Source organism: Tenrec ecaudatus, chromosome 6, assembly GCF_050624435.1.
Source record: "Tenrec ecaudatus isolate mTenEca1 chromosome 6, mTenEca1.hap1, whole genome shotgun sequence".
Taxonomy (NCBI): domain Eukaryota; kingdom Metazoa; phylum Chordata; class Mammalia; order Afrosoricida; family Tenrecidae; genus Tenrec; species Tenrec ecaudatus.
In genome coordinates, this window is record NC_134535.1 from 164,067,616 (window position 1) to 164,093,728 (window position 26,113).

The 26,113-nt window shown below is 42.1% G+C and overlaps 1 protein-coding gene across 1 annotated transcript in view; it reads left to right on the top strand.

Moving 5' to 3' along the window:
- Nucleotides 1-19,967, top strand: part of MRC1 (mannose receptor C-type 1) — a 91,140-nt gene extending 71,173 nt beyond the window's left edge. Inside the window, 9 exon segments of the mRNA XM_075553409.1 lie at nt 2,377-2,543; nt 5,348-5,450; nt 10,065-10,294; nt 12,745-12,910; nt 13,656-13,805; nt 16,891-17,004; nt 17,618-17,782; nt 18,770-18,811; nt 19,717-19,967. Coding sequence (XP_075409524.1) covers nt 2,377-2,543; nt 5,348-5,450; nt 10,065-10,294; nt 12,745-12,910; nt 13,656-13,805; nt 16,891-17,004; nt 17,618-17,782; nt 18,770-18,811; nt 19,717-19,967 — 1,388 coding nt within the window.
- Nucleotides 19,968-26,113: the final 6,146 nt, after the last annotated feature.

Here is a 26,113-nt window from a genome sequence, read left to right on the forward strand (position 1 = left end):
AAGGAGAGCCACCGAGTTTTGTCTGGCAGTGACCATATCTGAGGAGCAGGGCCGGTGAAGTTTGACAAATTATGCTAAGCGTGATGTTGATCCAGCAAAGGTGAGTCAGGTGGCAGTGGTTAAAAGGATGCAGACTATGAACACTATAGCAGGTGAGGAATGTGGAAAAGACTGCTGGGTTACGTGACCTCAAAAGAGAGGAGGTGGGCCCGAAAAGGATAACCCTGTGAGGGTCCCAGAAAGAACATCCGTAGTCAGGGGGTGGACGTCACAGGGAAACTCAGACTCGGAACGAAGAGGTGGTTCTGTCCAGCAGGACTGACTGCTTTGTGAGGACAATGAATTTTCTAAAATAAACTTTGAGCATGTCCTGATGAGGACAAAGGTGTGACGGAGGCAGGGCAGGGTGCTTTCAGTGGCCTCATCTGCATGTGAAAGTTGGAAGATAGGTAAGGGCCCTTATAGAAGGATTGATGTAGCATAATGATGGGCTAGAGTAGACTATTGGAAGACGACCAGAGAACAAATACATCCATCTTGGCCAGAATGCTCCTTAGAAGTGTAGGTGGTGAGGACTGGCCCCATGTACTTTCGACATGTTATCACAAGAGACCAGTCCCTGGCAAAGGGCATCATGCTTGGCACCAAAAAAGAGGAAGACTCTCCAGGAGATGTACTGACACCGTGGCTGCAGCAGTGGGCTCAAACATGACCACACTGGTGAGGAGGGCAGCACCGGGCAGCGTTTCCTTCTGTTGTACATCAGGTTGCTATGAGTCAGCAATGACTTGATGGCCCCTAACCAAAGCAAACTCAAATGGATGCTAGGGAGTCATATGTTGGCGGGCGCAGAGCATAAATGATGCCGACTCTTTACTGTACATAGGAATTTGTAAGCATGCTGGGACATGTGAACTGAATAAACTATTTCCTTTTGGTTCTGAGGCTTTTCTTACTTCCAAAATCATATACTGGAAATAAAAAAAAGATACATCTCAAAAATTATAAGAAGGAAAAAGAATGCTAGAATCCTGAAGGGCTAGGTCCCAAGAGTTTCTTGTCCTCGGCAAAGGCTTCCATGGGCTCTCTTAGGACACAGGGTACAAGAAATCAACCAGACCTTCACTGAGAACTGGTGATGAGTTCAGGAACTTGTCGGACACTGGAAGAAAGGGGTCAATCCATAGTACACATTAAAATGGCTAGCATACTACTGTCCCATTTCTCCAACCGGCCTTCCACATTTGGGGCTAAGAAACACTCCCTGATTTCCTCTCCCAGCCACAAAGTGCCGGTTCCTGGCATTCCAAAATCAGAACCTGGGTAATAGAGATGCGCAGAAGGAAACAATTTTCAGATAAAATAACATTATTTCTGGCAACACCGGCACATGTTGTTGGTTTCTCCGTGTGGTTGTTGGCAGAGAGAAATCGGTGTTAAAATATTGGCAGGTAGAGCTTTTCCACATTTCATGTTAGGTTGGGGATCAGGCACAAGTTAGGCTCTTTTTTTTAGGAACTAAAACAGAAATAAGTCTCTCTCTGAAATCACCTCTTTCTGCACATTGTTGGATGGGGTTTGTTTGTTTGATTACTGTAGTTCTTCTGTGGATTGTCCGGTTCATAAAGAAACAGATCCTCCTAGTCCCCGTGGGCTTTTATAGATCTTGAATATTCTAATAGCAACTCCAAGTGCTTAGTTATTTAACTATTGACATTCAGGAAGGCTGGTGAAGTTCAAGGGTTTGCAAGCCTTTCTTCCACAGGGTAGAGAGCCAGTCACGTGGGAGGCCTGTACTCCTGGCAGCTCTGGGATGAGCTGCCCCGAGTCTGTCCTGATTCATTCAGGGCATAACCAGTGCTTCTCTGTCCGGGGCCATGCTCACGACTGGCTGCTGACCAGCAGGGCACTCTGACGGTATATACAAACCTATGCTGGGATCCAGAGTCTAAACAACCAACAACAACAACAACAACAAAAGTAACATGTCAGATTGTCAGAAACTCTGCAGAATCCCAAACTGTAGTCATAACCCTTTGCTAAGGTTAGACCAACGGAGCCCCGGTGTCACACGTGCTGGCTGCTCAATGAATGGTCGGCATCTCCAAGACAGCAGCCACCGTGTGGGGAGACCGCCCAGGCGGCTTGCTTCTGTAATTAACTGCAGTCTCAGAAACCCTGCGGAGCAGTTGTGGTGTGCTCCATAGAGACACCCGTGTCCAATCGAGAAGAGTGGTCAGGTTGGAATATGCTTTTGAAAAATAATAAAGATACGAAGGATGTTCTTTATGTTGACATCAACCTATGTTAGAGACTTCCTACATTTTGAACCCCTTCCCCCAAAGCTTAAAATTATTTTGTGAAATTTTCTTCCAGCCTTTCTTACCTATAGCATGAGGGGATCCAAAACTGATGCCTGGATTGGGATGAATGATGTCAATTCAGAGCACACGTTCCTTTGGACGAATCAGCGGGGAGTCCATTACACAAACTGGGGGAAAGGTTATCCTGGTGGTAGAAGAAGCAGCATCTCTTATGAAGATGTAAGTATCAGCTCAGGTCACCTTTCTCAAAGGCATATCACTGATGACCCGTCTATGGGCAATCCCCCTGAGGATTCCCTGATCCAGTTCATCCTGGCTGCTTTCAGCCATTTCAAACGGAGCCCCCTGGAGGGAAGGAACGCAGCTTCAGTTAATAATTCTGTGGCGTGGGGGTGTATGTGGAGATGGGAGCAGATGTGCTTGAGGAAGTAGGCAAGCCCAGTACCACTCTGAAACTATCTTGTGATCTGAGCCTACCCTTGAAGCTAGAGGTAGCAGCTTTATTTCCCCCACTGGTCCCCAAACTCGTGAAGAGATTGCAGTATTAGGGGTGCAGGTGTGGGGGCCACTACTGCTTTAGAACAGCAGCAGCAGCAGCGCTATGGAACTTACATCTATAGATCATGGTGGCGTGCAAGGCACTGCACTAGGTGTGATGGTCCATTAACTTAAGAGAGTCAATGGCCACTTTTACCCCTATATTTGGAACAGCCCACAAATCGATGCCAACACCGTGCTACGGGCATTGAGAAAATCACGAAGAAACATAGGATTTCGTTTTTACCTTAAAGGAGTTTATGCTGAAGCTAGACTACCAGTATATTCTTGTGTGTGAAAGAGGAAAGTAAAGAATTAAATGTAAATAAGGACAGGACCAGCTACAAAGCACCATAGTAGCTAAGAGGAAGAAACTTAAGGTGAGATGAAGTCGTGGGCATCTCGGGAGACCTTCATTTGTACAAAATGCTGCCTCTGTGTGCCTAAGCGGAGGGGAAGTGTGTGAAGAAGCACCAGCTATGGCGCTTTCTTTTAAAGAACATGAAATGTAATACCAGGAGAGCTCAGCAAGAGGATGAGGGGGCCATGCCGAGCAGACAACGCAAGCAGTCTGCAAGGAAAGGGAGGAAGTAGGTTTGAGCAGAAATCAGTGGCCTGGGAAGTAGCAGCAGTTTCATACAGAGGATACTTTCACAAGGAGGTCTGGTGTGCGGTTGGGACCTCCATGCGCTCAGCTGCTAACCTAAAAGCTGGAGGGTGGAATCTGCACCAGGGAAACTCAGCGGAAAGGCCTGGCGGTCTATTTCTGAACAAGCCACCAATTCAGGTATCATGAGTTGAAGTCTACTAAATGGAACCTCTAGCTTGGACAGATGAGCTAAGCTCCCTAGAATCCATTAAAATCATTTAATTTTCTTATCACACTAAAAAATAAGAGTATATGCCTTGTAGGTTAAGTCTATGCGAATGAGATAAGGAGACCCATGTGCGTCAGTGTGTATTAAAGTGGAGAAGATGTATACCCCAAAATGAAGGAATGATGGGGGTGGAGGGAGTATGGATGTGGAGCGTTGGGGGGATAGAGGGTGGGGGACACAGAAGAAGAGAAAGAGAGAGTATATGCATATTATAAAGTGTGTATTTTATGGATATAAAGTTTCAAGACCAAAGGGGAAATGGCAGACAAGTTAGAATTGAAACTTGATGGCTCAAAAAACAAATTGCTTGAGGACCAGTAATAAGAGTAGCCATATCAGGAGGGGAGGGGTAAGGTGATGGGAGAAAGGGGAAACCGATCACAATGATTGACCTATAACCCCTCCCAGGGGGATGGACAACAGAAAAGTGGGTAAAGGGAGACATCGGTCAGTGTAAGACATGAAAAAGTAATAATAATTTAGAAATTATCAAGGGTTCACAAGGGAGAGACAGTGGGCGAGGGAGGGGGGAGAATGAGAAGCTGTTACCAAGGGCTCAAGTAGAAAGCAAATGTTTTGAGCATGATGATGGCAACAAATGTACAAATATGCTTGACACAATGGATGGATGTATGGATTGTGATAAGAGTTGTACGAGCCCCAATAAAATGATTACCATATATACTCGAAGATAAGCTAAGTTTTTCAGCACATTTTTAATGCAGTTTTTTTTTTGTGGTCAAATTTGGTTGCCTCGGCTGGTATTCGGGTCGACTTATACTCGGGTATATATGGTTTAAAAAAAAACTAAAAACAAATTCTTAATTACATTGGGCCTCCTGTGCCTATTGGGTTAATGTCAAATCTTGTACCTGCGGGAGATTCCCAGTAGATGGCCACTATGTCCACGCCTGTAATCACCTCTATGCCGAGGGGAGGGTAGCAGTGGCGTAGTGCTATGGCACGTCAGGTGTGTATCTGCATGGACACTCTCAGTTAGAAGAAAATTACAGCTCAGTTTAAACAGTAAGATACCGGTACTGTTTCTCATGACAGAAAGGTCAGGGTAGAAGAGGTTTATTACCATAATTCATTGAGATGAAGATGCCATTGATGGAAGAGTTCATGATTGTTTGATATCAAACAGCCCTGCTGATCAAACTCTGACATGCCATTGATTATGAGATGTGCTTCTTTCTCTTTAATGATAATTCTGGGCCTAGATATTTCTGGATAATGCTGAGAATTCCTCTGGAGAGAATACTGTGTTCTCCTAATTTTCCTGATTTGTTTGCCCCCCCCCCCCCGAGTTATGATAGCAATTCATAACATGTTTGATTACAGGGGCCACAGGCCTATCTTCAAAAGGTATCCAAACCTGTTTGGTTTCTGAATTCAAAACTCAAGAGTTCAGATGTGAGGGATCCCATGGAAAGTGGGGGCAACTGCGTGAGATGTCATGATGGATTTAGCATTCTGAAAATGAATGTGAACGATCTTAACACTTGGAGGTGGTGCACACGGAGGGGTTCTTTTTGGATTAATGAATGAATTTAAGTCATGGCCGACTCCCAGTCTTTCTCCTTTTCTTTCTCCATGAATCCACAGGCTGACTGTGTTGTTATGATCGGAGGCAAATCCAGGGATGCAGGGCAATGGATGGATATTCCGTGTGACAGTAAGCGAGGCTATATATGCCAGGCACCACTTGGTAAGTCCTACCCTGCCCCGCTGGTGGGAACCAGCTCTTTCAATGTCTGATTGTGAAGTAAGCATATATTGTACCTCTGTCTGTCTATCTCTTTATATAATATAAGTGCATGAAGTACCAGCCCGTCCTGTGACATCCTCATACTTGTTCTTCTCTCTGAACATATCATTAGAGCCACTATGTCCGTCATTCTTGTTGCTCACAGGCCTGTTTGTTTTGTTTTTTAATCATTTTATTGGGGACTGGTACAACTCTTATCACAATCCATCCATCCATCCATTGTGTCAAGCACATTTGTACATGTGTTGTCACTATCCTTCTCAAAACATTTGCTTTCTACTTGAGCCCTTGTCATCAGCTCCTCATTCCCCCCCTCCCCACGTCCCCCTCCCTCATGAACCCGTCTGCCTCTTTTTCACTGCCCCTCCTCTGTACCAAGCATGATGTCCTTCTCCAGGGGCTGTCTCTCCTCAGCGCAGGTCCATCCTTGCTCCCAAGGGCATTTTACCTGAACATCTCCCAAGAGAGATTTGTTTCTGCTTGCGTCAGTCTGTGGTACTTCCATCCTACTTTCATAGAATTTCCTGCCACAGAAGTAGGTTGGTTTGAGTCTCTAAGTCTAGGTTTATATGTGACAAGCGGAAAAGAGTGAACGTGTCCTCTAATTTAGCATGAAAAGAATCCAAAGGGCCTTCAAAACTGTGGGGATGAGTCATTCTCTTTCCCCCTCATTTCTCTCCAAGCTCTTTGAAGCCCTGTTGTGTTTCTTTTTTTCTTCTTTTAAATCATTTTATTGAGGGCCATGCAACTCTTATCTCAATGCATGCATCCGTCCATTTGTACATCCGTTGCCCTCATCATTCTCAAAACTTTTTCTTTCTACTTGAGCCCTTGGCATCAGCTCCACATTTTCCCCCTCCCTTCTCAACCCTCCCTCCCTCATGAACCCTTGATAATTTATAAATTATTATTTGTTCATGTCTTACACTGTCCATTGTCTCCCTTGACCCACTTTTCTATTGTCTGACTCCAGGGAAGGGGTTGTGTTTCTATACAGAGCTCTGGTAAGGAAGTGTATACAGGACCCTGCTAAACCGCCAGCTGCTCCACCAGGGAAAGATGTGTGGTGGGTTTGCAAAGAGATTGACCAACCGTCTTGGAAAGTGGGAGCAGGTTCTACCTGTCCTATAGGGACAGCACGCGCCAGAAGAGACACAGCACCGATGTTTTTGCTTTTTAATAGACATATATATATATATATATATATATATATATATATATATATATATATTTAGCAACACTTTTTATATATGTAAAGCAACACAATTCAGTGGCATTACTGTGATACAATCAGCCCCACTATTTCCAGCGTTTTTTGTCTCCATTAGCTGAAGCTCAGTGCCCATTACGCCTTGACTCCCCTTTCACTTTCCCTCCAGTTCATGCGAGTCCCTAATCACCTCTCTTCTCTCTGTCTGCTCTCACTTGAGGGAAACATCTAGAATATAAAAATGTATGTACAGAATTTTTAGCTTCACTTCTAACTCCTCTGCCGCGGTGAGTGGTCCAGACACTTTCTAAGGGTATGAAGACAAACTCTGATTTCCCAGGGAGGGCCTCATTTCAGGCCCACAAAAGACTGGGCGGCTTGGTTTCATGCTGTTACACCAACACAAGATGGCAGCAACAGCAGCTAAAAGGGGAGGCCGCCTTGTGTTTCCCTCTGAATCAGCCTTGTTACCTTACTAGGCCTATTCGAAAGCATAGTTGGCACTTGTGCAGAGACAGAACAGGGAAGAAGGTGTGAGTCAAAAGTGGACTGGGCCAGGGAATTGTGCAAGCCAAATTGAGTAGGTAACAGTATGTAGAGCCAGCAGAGCAAGAGTAATCAAATTTAGCAAGATTGTCAATGCATTAAGCTTTGTGAGCCATCATGCCTCTGTCATGCTATCTAGAGTTCAGTCGCATGAAAGCAGCCATAGATGATGCAGAAATGTCCCTTTGAAACGGAGGAGGCCCTGCTGCCCATGATGCTGCTTCCAACAGTTCTGCAGATTTCTGAGCTGCTCCAGGGATGAGGACGCTGTGATTTGCTTGAAGGGCCAGTTGCCTGTCTGTAGAATTCCGAAAGGGAACCAGTCTGGTTTCCTCGCTTTTCCCTCTTCAGTCTAAGCGGAGGAGTTTTCTGCTGGGCTTGGTTAGTTCCAGCGACAGGCTTAACTCTTTAAGCCACCTGCTCCAGGAGCATTTGAGGACAGGGGCTCTCCTTTTGTACAGTAGGACCTTTCCCCATCTCTCCCTTTATTTGGTTTCATTCATTTACAGGTACATCTCTTTCCTCTTGCGTTCTATATAAGCAGCAAGGGAAATCCTTGTGCTCCCTTTAAGACATCGCTCAGAAATCTCACCAGTCAGATCTTTAAGTTCATCACTCAGGAGTGCTACCTTCCACCAAACACGTGAACGTAATTCGCACAGGTTCTTTGCCACGGCATAGAAACGATAACCCTCATTCCACGGACCAATCACACATTCATCTTTTTTTTCCTCGACACCTCACGGAAAGAACCTTTAACAGCCATATTTCCAGCAACAGTCACGGCGCTGTGGATCTTCTTACAAATGATCGAGACTCTCTGTACCGTTCCCCTCACTTCTTTCCGCCCTCACCGGACTTGCCTGTGATGTCAATCATGCTACCCACAGTCTCTTCGGGGCAATGTGGGCCCTTCCAAGGCTTTCCCTTTAAAACTCTTCCAGCCTCTGCCTGCTACCCAATTCCAAAATGACTTCTACATTTTAGCTGTGAGAGGATCTGCTTGACCCTTCCAGTGCCAAATCCTGTCTTAGGGCTCTGGTGCTGCTGTCATGGATTTTAGCCAATCGAAATCTAGCAGTCAGAGTTCAGGAGGCTAGAACTCTGGATCCCAGGTGTCAGCTCTAGAAGCGGCTCTCTCTCTGTCCACTCCAGAGGACTGTGCTCTTTGCTTCAGCATGATTTTCATGTGCCTCGGCATTTCTTTCCCGCCTGTGCTTGCTCACTTGTTCACAGTCTCTTTTTTTCTTTCAATCATTTTTTTGGGCCTTGTACAACTCTTATCACCATCCATCCATCCATCCATTGTTTCAAGCACTTTTGTACAGTTGTTACCCTCATCGTTCTCAAAACATTTGCTTTCTAGTTGAGCCCTTGGTATCAGCTCTTCATTTTTCCCCTCCCTCCCTGCTCCCCTCTCCCCCATGAACCCTTGATAATTTATAAATTATTACTATTTTCTGACGGTGTAAGATATGACAAAATAGTTTACATTCTTTTATATCTCAGAAGAGACTGGTTTAAGACATGCCCTACTCTAATCCCATCTCATAAACATGTCAAAGGCAACCCATTCCCAAATGGGCTCAGAATCACAGGTATAAATCAAATCCTTGGCCATAGAATTAAATCTGACTCATAATGGTTAGGAATTACCACACATTCCCCCACTTCCAGCTCCCCACCCCACTCCCTAACTGTTGTCCTTTTTTTTTAAATGTCTTCAAACCATTAAAAAAAATTCTTAGCTCTTGGGCTGCAAAAATAAACCAAAGGCCAGACTTTGCCTTTTGCTCTTGGTTCCTGACCCTGGCCCCGAGGTCAGCTAAGACATGCAGGCAGCAAGGTTTTCTTTGTTTGTTTGTTCCTAGGGCTTAGAATAGTGATTCGGAGTAACGATGGTTCATTGATTAGAGACTCATGTTAGGTGGTTGAGGAGGACAAACTAAAACACAAGACTCACAATGACCTTGACTTATAGGAGCTTCCACCTCTGGGTCAGTTTAGAAATAAGCTTTTTGCGGGGCTTGCATGAAAGGTCCAGGAAAATAACATTAAGAGTAGAGTTTGTTCATGAAATAAAGGGTAAGCAAACCAGTGACTAATTTAGGGCTTCATTCCAGAAACCAAAATCACTGTAGTGTAGGACCGTTTCTCACAGGTGAAGTCCCACAGACACAAATACAGCAACACCTTCTTGTCCAACTCAATTTGTTCCCAAGTCGTGTCCAAACACTGAGAATTTCTAGAACTTCTAAAACATATTTTTTCCGATAAGAAAGAGTAGAAAGCCAAATACACGGGTTTGAGACCCCCAAATTACACTTGTAAAAAATCATTTTTCCGGTACTTTTACACAATGTTAACAGCCCTGGGTTGTGGAAGCATCCCCTACACACAAGAAATACAGTCCATTAAATACCAAAACAAAATACAGTGACTCACTCTCGACCTGCCTAGGTTTCTTCAAGTCAGAGATTTGGTTGGATTACTGAGCAAGGTTACGAACACAGAGCAGATTTTTAAAAATTCATTTATTAGAAGTTTCCTCTTTGAGTAATAGAGAGTTGGGGCTTAGAGACATTTAACAATCAAGGAATCACTGTACATGCAAATTCCTGGATGGAATGTAACTAACTGGGGGTGGGTGTGGGAGAGGACTGTTCTTGATCTTGTAGTTAAAAAAATCCATCCTAGACTACTATGCCATTTCTTTCTTTCGTCTAGATACTGTATAAGCTTTAGGTGAGTTCAATTACTGTTTGTTGAAAAAGCTAATGAAAACATTCTACTTTCAGTCCATTCCTTGCCTCTTCCTGCGACAAGTCCACCAGAGGGTTTTATCAGTTTTGGAGAAGACAGCTATTCACTCGTTAAGCATAAATACACATGGTTCGAAGCCGAGAATAATTGCAAGATCCAGAATTCAAAGATTGGAAGCATCCTAGATTCCTATAGTAATGCATTTGTATGGCTTCAAATGCAGCCCTCTAATGTACCTGTGTGGATCGCCCTGAACAGTAACCTGGTAAGATGCCAGAAACGTACACCACCTGACGTGTTCATAAATGGTGATGGAAAAGGGCCCTTTCCTGGTGTATTCTGTTGGACACTTATTACCTGTAAATTATGAATGGCACTAAGATGAACAAAACTTGCACTGAGTTTAAAAAGCTTGTGATTTGTGTCCAAATCAAAGTAAGAATGTTGTAATGTATCTATTATCATCTTGCTTTTAATTATAAATTAAGCTCTGGGAATAAGACTATTTATTCATGCATGTCTTTTTAATATAATGATTATACCTGTGTTGTAAAAATTAAGAAGGTCAGGGGCAGAGCTGCCGGCTGATGATACTGTTCAATGTTGACGGCACACCATGATGGAGAGGTTCTAGGTTCTGAAGTCGTGGCCCTTCTTTCCATGTATGGAAAACCGTTCACTGGGGAAAGTCCACATGTTCTGTACCAGAGAAGGGAAGGTTGGCAGAGAAGGGGGTGGAGTAAGGGATGAGGCCAGGGCAGTAGAACAGTGAGATCATTGGCAAAATGTTCTTGAAGTGAGTCTACTCTGGCGCCTCGTGAGACTACTTACATCCATCCATTCTCCATCCAGCCAGCACACTTGCTAGAAGAAGTAGATGTGCCCACAAGTAATTAAGGGAATTGTGATGGTGTAGTGCTTACCCATTGGGCATAGCCATGAGTTCAGCAGTTCAAAACCACCAGTCGCTCTATGGGAAAAAGATGAGGCTTTTGACTCCTATAAAGTGTTACAGTCTTGGAGACTCACAGGGGGTGTTCTGTCCCGTAGGGTTGCCATGAATCAGAAGGAATCAATGGAAGTGCGTTTTTGAGTGAAGGGAGGCATGCAGAAAGTATGTGGGGAGGGGCAAACTGTGCCATGGCAAGGCCAAGGCCAAGGGGGCTTCTCAAGAATGTAGGACTGTCTCGACTTAGGACAATAGGGAACAGGAGAGGAGTCCCACGGGCATGAAACAGCACAGGAGATTGGTGTCAGATTTTATAGCGATTACCATGACATCACGCAGAGATTGAAACTTATACTTTATGCCTCTAGGAGAATTTTTAAGGGGGAAAGTGACTATTCAAAACAAAGTAGTTACATAATGTTTTCTGAGATTAAATTTAGGCAGGCTATTTTTATGTTTCTACACAAACTCATTTTTAGTCATTAAATCAGCAGTTGTTAATTTTTTTCTCATGGACATGGTCCTAATTCTCTTGTGGGATTAAAATGAGCTTTTAATCATTTTTGGAAAAATAAAATAGCTTACCACTATATCACTATTTATAATTAAAGCAATATTATTTTTTTCTCTATGTTGATGGAGTTAATGGTATTTGAAGTGCTATTGGCGCATGCGTGGTAGAAGACTGCAAATTTTTAACTAGAGATAGACCATTTCTTATTTTGACATGCAATTTTTGGTAATTGGCTTGATAAATTAAATGACACAGTTAAAAAGGGAAGAGTTGAGAGAATTTTTAAAAATGGTACCACCTGTTCTAATGGCTTATCTGTAAAATCAAATCCACATTGTTAAAAGCATATTATTGGGAAGTAATATTTTGATGTTAACATCAGACAGTGTTTCCCTAAACACTGGCGGAGCACTGGAATGGTCAGGGGCAGCAGAAGCAGACACCTGCCCTTGATCCTAGATGGTGGCTGTCGTGCAACAGCGTCTCTTGGCTGGGGGAGCACCGAGCAGTTTTCTTCTGAGACAAGGGATGGGTTGACCAGATACACCTGAGGACACATGCTATAGGACCCTAGACTTTAAAAAATAAATTTAATAAACAGTTTAATATTTAAATTTAATAAACTGTTTAATATTTAATTTTAAATTTAATAAATAGGAATATGTTGAACAAAACAGTGTTTAAAAATGATTCCATGACTTTAATAGTTGAAAGACCGCCTGTTAAAAGGCCCTAGGCTTTTCTTCGAACTTTCTGTGTAGGTTTAGCTGTTATTTATCACTGACATGATTTCAGATTAGATTATTGCTTGTCTCAAAGTTCATTGAAAATCATTTAACTTTTATTTTAATGTCAATAATAGCACAAGTAATATTACACTTGTTAAAATAAATTTTGCGTGTGGAAAATCTGCAGATATGAAAGAATTCTATAAGAATTAGGTACTAGGGTTGTTGTGGGGGGGGGATGCTTTGGTCAGTATTCTTCAAATTAGCTTCCAAAGTAATATTCTTGGTCATCCGCAAGAATTAGTCTTTCCCCATCCTAAAGAAAAAAAGAGGGGGGGGGGGCTGGATTTACTCAATTTGAGAAAAAATAGGTAGAAGTGACTTATAATGACCCTTTCTTCTTGCCCAATGTTTAAGATTCTATGTCAAATGATAAATCTGTTTTCCCCCTTGCTTGATTCTTTTGTTGCTAGTTTCTGACTTGTAGCGAGGCTCCATGCTCATGGTGGATTTTATCTTTGCAGACTAAGAATGAATACGTGTGGACTGATAACTGGAGGGTGAGGTACACCAACTGGGCTGCTGATGAACCCAAACTGAAGTCAGCCTGTGTTTACCTGGACACCGACGGCTACTGGAAGACGGCACATTGCAATGAAAGTCTCTACTCCGTCTGCAAACGATCAAATGGTATTTGTCTACATAAAGCAGACCATCAGGCCTTAGAAATCGTCTGAGCAAGTCAGGACGCATCACTAGTGATATTTTAAAATAATGATGTGCTTTAAGGGGCTAAGAGGGTTTAAATATATTGCTTCACCTAAAGGAAGGCTCACTCAGTGCTAAATTAATATACATGTGTCAACACAATGGACCTAGACTATGTTCTTTATTAAAATCCATTTAAAAAATATTGAATATCTGAATGTTTATTTTTGAGATTAGCCTCTTAAGCCAGTGTTTTGATACATCGATATCAAGGTCATTTTTATCAGACTGAAGATAGATTCCGTTAGAATATTATATTTGAGACTAAGATCTAGAATGCTAATTATCTCATTTGCTTGTCCAATGGTTGTCTTTGCTGGTTGAGGGAGGCCGATAGTGTCTAGCATCTCAGAGAGAGGGACAGTGGCAATTGGGGGGGGGTCCACTTTAAGATTTTTTTGAGAGATTTTTTTTTAAGTATCAATATCTTGGGAGGTACCCACTGGTCTACTTTTTAAAATTTATTGTTAAAAGGAGGATCGATTACCACCATACCATGGTACATGCTATTGGATGTAGTTAAAATGAAAATCATGCGAATCTAAACCATTAGAAGTGTCTCTTCCCTAGTGATGGATGGTAAGATATTCCTTGATCCGCCAGGATATTCTAGTTAATATGGAAATCTTTAGGTTCTGCTTTGTTTTAAATGCACCTTATCTCACAGACATCCCTGCCACGGAGCCTCCACAGCTGCCGGGCCGATGCCCAGAGTCCGATCACACAGCGTGGATCCCTTTCCATGGCCACTGCTACTACATCGAATCCTCGTACACCAGGAGCTGGGGTCAGGCCTCACTAGAATGCCTCCGGATGGGTAAGTGCCACACGGAGGCTGTCCTCCCTTCTTCCATCTTCAAATAGTAACAGCACCGAGCAAGAGCAACCTACTGCACAGACCAATTCCTCGTTTGTTGTTTTCCATGGTCTATTTGGCAAGACGTTTGAGATAAGGTCTCTCAATACCTAATGTCTAACTTTGTAGCCTTATCAGTAGCCTACCTTCCACGTTTTAGAGAATTCAGGTTGGAAGCAGTCATCTTTTGAGACAGTCTGGCTTTCTTTCAGCTCTGAGACTCCGTCCACTTTCCTATTTTGTTAGGCAGAGTGTTGTGTTCACCTCCTATTACTGGAAAGCTCAGGCTTTACAAGTGTCCAGGGGCCATTTTGCTTGACCACTTAAAAAAGTGTATTTATTAATTGGGAGTTAATTCAGATATCCTATTATTCCAAAGCTCCCTCAGGCCAAACAGTATTGTACAGTTGCTACCACAATCGGTTTCTAAGCATTGTTTTTCTTCCTGGACTCCTTGACATTATTTCCCTTTTACCTTGCCTCCTAAAACTGTACCCCACGCCAAAAAAAAACCCCACCTTATTCTACTTGCTATCCCTATAGGTTCATCAATCCTGGCTTTCATGTTTTCCAATGGATGACAAAGTATTTCGTTTTCATTAGCATATGTGTAAAGAAAGGCAAAGCTTGAACAAGCATCACTTAAAAATCTCAGTCACCGATGCTGAGTCGACGCCGACTTGTAGCAACCCTATAAGACAGGGTAACACTGCCCCCACGAGTCTCTCAGACTGTAACCCCTTATGGGAGTGGACAGCCCCTTCTGTCTCTGACAGATCGGCTGGTGGTTTCAAACTGCGAACCTTAGGATCAAAACCCAGCTCGGAACCACTAAGCCACCAGGACTCCTGGGCACAACATAGGTGATATCCCCCAACGCACCCCAAGGGGGAGAAAGTCATATAAGTTTTTTTTAAGGTGCATTTTAAAGTTCCCTTAATCTCATAGATTGTTTTTCTGAATTATTTAGTATATTTTGATTCTGCCATTATGCAAAGCTTTTCATCCAACAGTTGTCTTAAAAAAATCATATCGAGGTGAATGAGGGGGAGGGCAGAGTGGAGACCCAAAGCCCATCTGTAGACAGTTGGACATCCCCCTGTCAGAAGGGTCACAAGGAAGAGATGATCCAGTCAGGGTACAGTGTAGCATCAATGAAACATACAACCTTCCTCTAGTTCTTTAAGGCTCCCCCGCTCACCACTATCAGGACCCCAATTCTACCTCAAAATCTGGCTCTACCAGAACATGTACACTGATACAGATAAGAGCTTTCGACACAGGGAATCCAGGGCAGATTAACCCTCTCAAGACCAATAATGGCAGCAGCGATTCTAGGAGGGTAAGCGAAGGGGGGTGGGGGTGGGGGGAGTAAGGAGAAACCGATCACAATAATCGATGTATGGCGCCCTCCCAGGGGGACGGGCAACAGAAAAGTGGGTGAAGAAAGAAGGCAGTTGGTGTAAGACATGAAAAAAGTGATACTTTATAAATTATCAGAGGTTCCTGGGGGAGGGAGGGAACAAAATGAGGAGCTGATAGCAAGGGCTCGAGTAGAAAGAAAATGTTTTGAAAAATATGATGTCAACTTATGTACAGATGTGCTTGACACAGTGGATGGATGGATGGGTTGTGATAAGAGCTGTACGATCATCCATAAAATAAATAAATTAATTAAAAAAGAGCTGCACCCCTTTCCTCCCCTAAGGCTCATTGATAAGTCAACCTTGACTTTGGATTTCCAACTTTGAGGCAGAGGATGTCTGCTTTGTCAGCCTTTCCTCATCTGTTTTACCTGTGATGCCAGGTGTGTGAGTCCTGGTGGTGTCGTGGTAATGTGTTTGGCTGGTAGCTGCAAGGTCAGAAGTTCAAAACTCCAGTCGCTCCACAGGAGAAAGATGGGACTCTCTTTACTCCTGCAAAGAGTTATGGTGTCCGAACCCCACAGGACCATTCTACCCTGCTCTCTAGGGTTACTGAGTCGGCATCGACTTGATGGCGGCAAAAGGGAGAGAGTTGTTAGGTGCACATGAGCTTATAATTATTATATTCACTTGATGGATTGCAACTTGTCTCACGACTCCCAAACAGCTTATTTGTCGCGGCTAACAATGTTTGTCTAGAAGCCTATTTTATGTAGTACTAGTATAACCTCACCCCTCCAGCTCTTTGTAAGATAGTGTTGGTGTGGTACATCCCCCCGCCATCCTTTCATTTTCTGGGTATTTAAGTTTATTAATCTAAAAGTGTTATTTGTTAACAGTATCCAATTTGGTCCTTTTTCTATTCATCAACCAATCTGTCTCTTGGGTATATTTCCGATAATTACAGATAAGGTAGAATTTATGTCTGCCACTTGTCATTTATATATATATGTCTGCTACTTGTTATATATATATATATATATATATATATATATATATATATATATATATATATATATATATATATATATATATCATGATGTTTGTGGGTTGTTCTCCCCACACACTCCCTCTGTGCTTTAGTTACTGCCTTCTTTTTTGTTAAATAGATAGTTTCTAGAATACTTTTGAATTCTCTTGTCACTTATTTTACTGACCAAGAGGACTTCAAAAAGTTTGTGGATAAATGAAATTAAAAGACAATGGAAACTGCAACTATTTTTTTAAGTCCCTTATATTAGTTATTTTCTTGAGTTGCTTGGGTAATTATACTTAGCTTCTCAGTGTATAACAATCTCATTTGGATTAATGCCAATTTAGTTTCAATGATTCTTATTCATTATTCTCTGTGCTTTGGTTTTCTTATCTGTAAAATGGAGTAGCAATTTTATGTATTCCATGAAGTTGTAAAAAACTTGAAGAGATTAAACTTGAAAACCCCAAAGCAAAATGCTTGGCAAGAAGTTCTTAGAATATATTGGCAATATTTTGAAAGTATACAGATTTTCATTATTAAATTCAATACTAATAATGAGTCCATCTTAATCTCATCTGGATTGTTGTGATATCATAATCATCCAACTAGTTGCCCAGTTTCCCATTTGTCCTTTTCTGTTTTTCAGGTTCCACTTTGGTTTCTATAGAAAGTGCTGCTGAATCAGATTTTCTATCATACCGGGTGGAGCCCCTGAAGAGTAAAACCAATTTTTGGATCGGATTGTACAGGAATGTCGATGGTAATTTTCACAGAGCCATTATTTAATCACACAGTATTCAAAATGTCATATATTATAAATGTTTCAGTTCCAGGCATCCTTGCTTTACGTAATGACTACTTTGTGAAAAAATTAAAAGCTCAAAATCATATTTTTATTTAAAATCTAAGGACTAAAAATGTAAATGATCCCCATATCTCTAAAGGTGCTAGTTAAAAGCATATTTCCTGTAGTCGAGTGATTTTTAAGAGATTTTATAAGCATTTTTTATCTTATGCCCCCCAAAAGTGGGTTAACTATAAATATTTGTACTGATTAGAGAAACGTTTTAACTAAAGCTATATAAAAACATCTTCAGGTCTGTTTGTAAACTATTATTAATTCCAGTGTGAAAAAGCATGCTTAGAAACCTTGTGCGAGGAAGCAGAACTTATTTTAAGAGGTATTATGTAAAGTACTTCACGGTGAGATGCATATACATACATTAAATAATACTTGCCACCTCAATGTTTCGTGTGCCCAGTTCGGGAACATGAATCACATTCATAACGTCATGCGACCATTTCCACGACGTATTTCCAAGTGAAGGTGGACGGTGTTGAACTTCTCCTCTTTGCCTTTGTGTGATAAACAGGGATGTGGCTCTGGATAAACAACAACCCCGTCTCCTTCGTCAACTGGAACACAGGAGACCCCACTGGCGAACGCAATGACTGTGTACATTTGCTCTCAGCGTCTGGGTTTTGGAATAACATCCACTGTTCTTCCTATAAAGGATACATTTGTAAAAGACAAAAGAGTAAGTAGAACATTTTGCCCCAGGGCACCTCTTGCTTCCAAAGAGGAAGCTATCCAGGGTGAGTGGACGTTGCGATTGCCAGATTCCACCCTTAGTGGGTGAAAGTCATCCACGCTGACGTGGCACTCAGCTGCTGTCTGGAGCTCTGAGTGAGATAGCACACTGCCCCCTGCTCGGCTTACACAATTATTATTCTGGTTTGTCCACACATTCAGAATGGGATATTGGTGCATTTGGGTTTGCAAAACTGCAGGCAGTTGAGAGAGTAAGGCGACAGGACCTCGCTGTGTGATGGGGATCGGAGTGAGGCAATCCCTCAGCCCAAACCAGAAGAGGCCAGGGTTCCGGAGAGCAAGCAAGATTTATTCTAGAATAAATCACACAAGACTCCTTCTGAGACTGAGGGGCAGACCATGGAAGGACCGGGAATGGGGGAGTAACTGCAGTAAATGCCCACCATGTGCCATGATCTGCCTCTTAATGTTCGATGCCATTACACTTCCTTTAATATCCTTCCCAAGAGATCATTAATCAAATCACAGACTAACAAAGGAAAGAAGATAAAATAATACTCCCACAAATATCTTGTCATATCTTAGACTTCGGTGGTCTGAGTAGTTATATGCTGGGCTCCTAACCCCAAGGTCAGCAGTGTGAAACCACCATCTACTCTGAAGGAAGAAAGAGGGTGTGAGATTTAGACTCGGAAACCCACGGGGCAGTTCTGTTCTGTCCTATAGGGTCTCTGTTAATTAGCAATGACTCAATGGACATGAGTGTGGTTAGCCTATAATTTATTATTTACAGGTAATATTGAAGGATCTCATTTGGAAATCTTCCCATATATTCGTACAGCTGTAAAATATAACTATAACTATATATACCTACACATACATATCATATTACCATATATCAAATATGCAAGATTCCATATGTCTGTAAGCCAAATAATAGTTACGAATGTTTGTTTTTTTTTCTTTTTTACAGTTCTAGAAGCTGAACCAACTCATGCATTGATGACAACAAAAGGTAAAAGTGTTCTAGAATTTCAAATTTTGGAATTGTAATGCAGGAATATAGTTTGTCTTAAGGACCCTAATTTTTCCTTCTCAACCCCCCCCCCCCCCAAGAAGAATTGCTGAGCTACGTTACTCTTGGTCGCTAAGTCATTCACCCACGGGGTCTGATGCGCTAGAAAAACAGATCTAGGAGTCCGATTGGGGTTTTAGTTAGAAGGTGTTATTTATTGGATTTGGTTGTTTTTTCCTATTTCAAAGGGGTATCATATAAGAACCTACAGAAGAAATTTCTCTCAGAAGCTTTGTGGTTTTTTTGTTCTGAGCAACATAAAAAAACAAAAAAAGATTTTATACACTAAGTGAGTTGGGTCACTGATCAGATTTCCCTGTTTGTCGTTGTTGGGAGTTAAAGATATCTGCAAACAAAAGAGCAGCTTACAGGCAACCTTCATCTTACCATGATGGGTGCCGCTTGTCGGCCAGTTATACTCAGGAATTCAAATGTCCACCACCCTCTCTTCTCCCCACTTTCAAACTTAGCTTTCTATTATTACTCTCAGCATTATTTTCTTTATCTTGTTATAAAGTAAACAAAAGTGATAGTGTTTGTCAGCAGCCCTAAATTATTTTGGAAAAGGGCATATCCTAAGATGTTGATTAAATAGCTCACACAACAATTACGTAACCACAAGTTACGTGCTTGAACAATAATTTCAACAGTTGAATGACTCTCTGCCATAGATAGTCTTGATTCTATGTCTCAAATTTCTATTTGAAAAATGCTGCTCCAAAGACTATCTATAAAATTTGTTTTATTCCCCAAAGAGTAGAGCTGCATTGTTCTCTAGAGCACTTGACATTTTGCCTGCACCCCACCCCCGACCTTTTTTTCCTAATAATTTTATTTCTTTACAGCCGAGTCCCAAAAGATGGGCCCTTACAAAGCATCTTCTGGTGTGACAGGAGTCGTCGTCATTGTCGTCCTTATGATTCTAGCTGGTGCCGGCCTCACTGCCTATTTCTTTTACAAGAAAAGACGTATGCACCCACTTGGAGAAGGGACCTTTGAAAATACCCTTTATTTTAACAGTCGAGCAACTCCAGGAGCTAGCGATACAAAAGATCTTATGGGCAACATCGAATAGAATGAACACGCAGTCATTTAGTATCAGAATGCAATGCAGATGTATTTTAATTTTCATAGATTGCAACTAAAATGTTCAAGTCTTTAATTCAATGTGATTTTTTCTAAAAAACAAGACAAAACAAAAAACCTAGTACTGTATCACACACTTTTCCCTTTCCTGGTCTTGATTTTCCCTTCAGTTCTTTAGGGGAACTTTAGTTCATGTGCAGGAAGAATGAAGTAGCAGAGATCTGGGTTTGCTTCAAGCAAGTTTTCCAGCTTGAATATTGCAAACGTGTTCTTGGTTCTGAAGCGCGCGTCTTGGGAAAGCAAAGATGTGAAATGAAAATGTACATTTGCGTAACTGGCTGTATTTAGATAATGTGAAATAAACAGCAAAGACAAGGTCTATTTTTAATAGATTTGCATTTGGGTGGTCTTTGTCAGTGCTCGTTTGCTTGGAAATTATATTTATTTATCCATTTGCTTTACCCTGAACTGTACTTTTAAAATAAAATGAATAATATTCACGGAGGAACTCTTTAAATTAAACCTTGCATCTCTTTGGGAAAGAAATACTGCTGTCACACCATGTAAAATGAATTCTTTAAACCAATCATGGCTTGCATCATTGCCACATAGCTCTCCCGAAACTAAAGACTCAGTTCAGAATCAAGCAATTCAAGAAACTTGCTATTGGAACTTAAACTAAACCATATCCAACCCCCTTACTATTACTGATCCAGATTCATAGCAACCCTATAGGACAGAGGCTAAACTCTTCTAGCAGGCTTCCCAGGCTCTATCATCTGGGTGGCAGCAGAGCGCCATACTTTTCTTTGTGGATTTGAACCGCTGACCTTTTGAATTGCTGCTTTCAGTTAGCACTCCAACACTTTAACCATTACACCACCAGAGCTCCTTATTGGGACTTCCAAGTTCACTACCATCAACTCAATTCTCACCGATGGTGACCCTATAGAACAGGGTAGGACTGCGTCTGTAGGTTTCCAAGGCCGTAACTCTTCATGGGAGTAGACACCCTTGTCCAGGGGGGCTCACACTTTTTCAGCACGCGAGTTACTTATATAATGATCAAGTCAAAATGATCTACCAACTACAAAAATGCAAAACATGTATTTATTTTTATTTACTTATTATATTTATTCATAAATGCATTGCGAATTCTTTATATGTACAATCTATGTTGATGCACGTTGCATAACCGCATGACTCCATATTGCACAACACAACACAATTAACTATGTACATTTTTGGTCATGACCTGAGTTTACTCTGATGACTTGCCCTGAATGGAATGAGCCAGGGATGCATAGTCCGGACAGTAGCTGCTGAAAGCCAGCCTCAAGCACATTCCAAATGATCATCAGTCACGGTGGGACGGTACTTGGACTTAATGATCTTGATGTGGGAAAAGGCTGACTCACATCAATAAGCAGATCCGAATCATGCAGTCAAGGAGGTAGCATATTTTCTCATGTTTGGGTACTTTCCCTCTGCGAGTAAGTTCCAGAACTGCTCATGCGCTCTGGACTTCAGCTGAACGCTGGCTTGTAGTGTCAGAATCCCCCATTCCGTATGAAAGTGATACGTCTTTGTCTTCTTACTTGGTCCAGTTCCCGCACTCTTTTAATACCCTTTCTTACATTTAAGAGAAAAAAAATACACCAAGGTCTAAAAATTGGCGATAACGTAGCTTGTGAGTTTGCTGCACTCGGCGCAGTTGTTTGCACATGCGATTGACTCCTAAGATCGCATCTGATTGGCTGTGCTGTACATCAATTAAGTGACGGGATTGATGATAGGCTTACGTCTATTTTTTTTTTAATGCCGTGCGATCTACCCACACCACGTTTGCAATCGACTAGTAGAGCGCGATCGCGGTATCGCACACCTGTGCCTTTGACGGTTGGGACGGAAAGCTGTAAAATCCAGGTTTCCCTTCTTGAGCCATTTCTTTCACTTGGAAATATTGCCTCAGGTAAAGCATCACACACATTGTGGACTCCTTGGCTGTTGTCACACACGCACACAGCGTCACACATTTTAAATGCTCCCATTTCTGTTTGAAAAGTGATACTCCAAAGAGTATCAGTCTTCCGGCGGTCCCAGGACCTGCCCAGGGGTAGGAGCTCTTTACTTGGCATTCTTCAACAGGTCTTCTTAGAAGGCCTTTTTTGGTGAGGTTGGCATTTTGTGCTGAAACAGGTAGACATTGAAATGTTTTTTCAGTATGTTCCTGTGATTCATTTCTCTTCATTCACAAAATCATTACAAGTTAGAGTCTCTTCATACTCCAATTTGATGATGTTTCTCTCGTCTTTTAAAAAAAATCATTTTATTGGAGGCTCATACAACTCTTATCACAACCCATACAACCATCCATTGTGTCAAGCACATGTGTACATTTGTTGCCATCATCATTCTCAAAACATTTGCCTTCTACTTGAACCCTTGGTACCAGCTCCTTATTTTTCCCCTCCGTCCCTGCTCTCTCCTCCCTCACGAACCCTTTATAATTTATAAATTATTGTTATTTTGTCATATCATACACTGTCCGATGTCTTCCTTTACCCAATTCTCTGCTGTTCCCCCTTTCCACCCCACTCTCCATCCACCCTCCCAGTATCACAACTCTCACCACTGGTCCTGAAGGGATCATCTGTCCTAGATTCCCTGTTTCCAGTTCCTATCTGTACCAGTGTACATCCTCTGATCTAGCCGGATTTGTAAGGTAGAATTGGGATCATGATAGTTGGGGGTGGGGAAGGAAGCATTTAGGAACTAGAGGAAAGTTGTGTGTTTCATTGCACCCTGACCGGCTCATCTCCTACCCGCAACCCTTCTGTAAGGGTATGTCTGGTTGCCTACAGATAGGTCTTGGGTCCCCAATCTGTACTCCCCCTCATTCACGATGATTTCATTTTTTGTTCTTTGATGCCTGATATGTGTCCCCTTTGGCACCATGATTACACAGGCTGTTGTGCCTCTTCCATATGGGCTTTGTTGCTTCTGAGCTAGATGACCACTTGTTTACCTTCAAGCCTTTAAGACCCCAGACGCTATATCTTTTTATAACCGGCACCATCAGCTTTCTTCACCACATTTCCTTATGCACCGCTTTGTCTTCACTGATCATGTTGGGAAGGTGAGCATCATGGAATGCTAGTTTAATAGAATAAAGTATTCTTGCATTGAGGGAGTACTTGAGTGGAGGCCCAATGTCCATCTGCTACCTTAATACTAAACCTATAAATATATGCACATAGATTTATTTCCCCATCCTTATATATAAATATATTTACCTGTGTACATGCCTGTATTTAGACCTCTATAAATGCCCTTTGCATTCTAGTTTTTTCCTCTATTTCCTTTTACTTTCCTCTTGTCCCACAATCATGCTCAGCCTTCATTTGGGTTTCAGTAATTCCTCTGGTTACATTACCCTTGATTAAGCCCTACCAGGCCTTCATCTTTTAGGAATAATAGGAAAAAATTCTTGTCGCTATTTCTTTCCTGATGCCAGAATAATTTCTATTGGTTCATGACTCAGTTTTTGCTTCCATGTTGCCATCGATTTTATTCGCTTTTCGTTGTAACCCTTGAACACATAAATTTAAAGACGAGGAAGAGATACATTTTGCATGTATCTAAATCTGCAGTTGGCTGGCATCTGTAGAAGAATTTCTCAATTGTTTGATTGAAATATTTTATTGAAAAGAAAGTACCATTAGAAATGCATATGGGTTAAAACTGCAACACCTCATTCCCCCAAAACAGGAAAGGGGGAAATGTCTGCTGTTTTTATAAGGAGACCCTCGGTGCTGTGGGCTAGCCTTTGGACTGCTAACCACAGGTGTGGGGGTGGGGAGGGAGTGTCAACCCAACTAACCATAAGGTTGGAGATTCAAACCCACTGGCTGCTTTGTGGAAGAACGTTGCTGCTCTCTACTCCTGCAGAGTATAGTGTCTGTATGGGTCAGACTTGACTCCCTGGCAGTGGGTTTGGGTTTGGGTATTTTATAATTTTTTTTAATGTTACATGATCTGGACCAGTGTTTTCCAACTGGGTGCTACTGACCCCTCTCGGGGTGGAGGCCTGGAATATATAGGGAGGAGCTGCAAAAGTAGTCCCTATACTTTATCCTGGAGTCTGGGCTTTAGTACAAAAGTTTTTAATTACTTAGGGCTCTGGGTAATTTTTTTAAAGGGAGAAGTAGGCCAAATATGTTTGGTAACTTATGACAGACTTTCTATTTTCATTAGGCATTGATGAAAATTGGCATTTCCGCTTATACTTTTTTACACTTTGACGAATGAAAAAAATTCTATAAATTAGCTATTGATGTTATGTCTTTAAAATCCTTTTTCTCCTCTAATTACCGCTTAGTTTGGTAAGTTGGGATGTATTTATGACCCAAAGCTAAACTCAATGCTATGAAGTCATTCCAACTCATAGGGACCATATAAAACGTTTGAAACGGTAAATCTTTCTGGGAGCAGACAACCCCACTTCTCTCTCTAGACGCTGCTGGTTAGTGGGTTTGAACCAAAGACTGGTATGCTCCACGGTATATCCCTCGGATATAGTCATACTTCTCTACAAATGTCATTATTCAACCCTCCATTCAAGACTGGATGATTTCATACAGTGGGTGGTAAGTGGATTAGTAGAAATCATTTGTGATGTGGCTTTATTTGTGTCAGCTTCTCGAGGCTAGACTGCAGCCCTAGTTTTCCAATGAACCATTAATGAGGGTGCAGGAGGGGTTCTGTGAAGGAACCTAGAAGATGCTTTCGGTCAGGTGTTGGACAGCGAACTGTATAGTGGCATGTTCATATCTACCAGCTTCTCTGTGGCATAAGAGTGAGACTCTGCTCCAGTAAAGCCCTGAAGTCTCAGAAACACTATGAATGGACACTCTGAGTTGGAATCAACTCTGAGTTGGAATCAACTAGCTGTGTGAATGCAGTCAGTTGTCAAGGTGCCATGGTAACACAATGGTACAACCCTGGATGCTGGTGGAAAGGTTGGTGGTTCAAACTCATTCAGCAGCTCCGTAGGAGAGAGGCTTGGCAATCTGCTTCATGAAAGATCACAGCCTAGGTTAACCCTGTGAGGTGGTTCCACTCGGCCACAGGGCATCGCCATGGATTGAAATGAACTTGAGGACATCTCACCACCACAACAGCTTTAAATGAAAGGATCCTTCTGAACAAATCTGAATTAATTGGTGGCAAGAGAAAGTATCCTGGGGGCTTGACTTCATCCAATGGAAGTTCTTAAAATTAGACTTTACTTTCCATTGGGGAGATATAGAGAGAGAGTTTCTTTTTTGTGGACAGCAAGTTTGCTCTGGGAGGGCCCTGTGGACTTTGAATTTGTTTAGCTATCCTGTCACAATTGCATAAGCCAATTCCTTATCATCTCTATCTGCTACTATCTTCAACTGGCTCTGTGCCTTTCATTGAATCCTGATTGACCCACCATTCCCGCGCTGTCAATCACTTTAATATATTATTCTGTTAACTCCCAATTAGATGTATTCCCCATTCAACATCCATTTACTTGTATCCTCCAAATACTCATGCTCATGCCAACATAGCAAATGCGATGGAGGAAACATCAGACAAGAAGCCTTAAGCAATGATAGTAATATACCTTCCCTCTACAAATTTTCTTTTAAAAGTATGGCCACATGAAGTGTCTTGGGACTTTGCAGTGTCTTGGGAGGGACCCATGCCAGCGAGGAGTCCTAAAACTTAACTTCATTGGCTTTTTTCTGTAGCCAGTCTGAATGCCAGGGCTAGTCCTAAGAGAGGTACCACAGGAACAGAGACCAGAACGGACTCTTATAGGATTTGTAGACAATGCCAAGGGGGGAGGGGAAGAGAAGGCAGAATTGGGCTTCAGCAGAGGAAAAGCTTTTGCAAAGTACCTAAGGCAGGGAGTAAAGCAGGGTGAGTAAGTGGGCGGAACTAAAGCCAAAGGAAGGATCACGCACATAGATGCTGACTGCGGTACACTGCCATTTGGCTCACTCTCTACTACTGGATCTTCACTTAGCCTCACTTAGTGGGTCAGGCTCTCCCTGTATGACCTAACCAAGGACACCACATGTCTTTGCCTCAGCATACAATATTGAAGCTACATGCATTACCTGG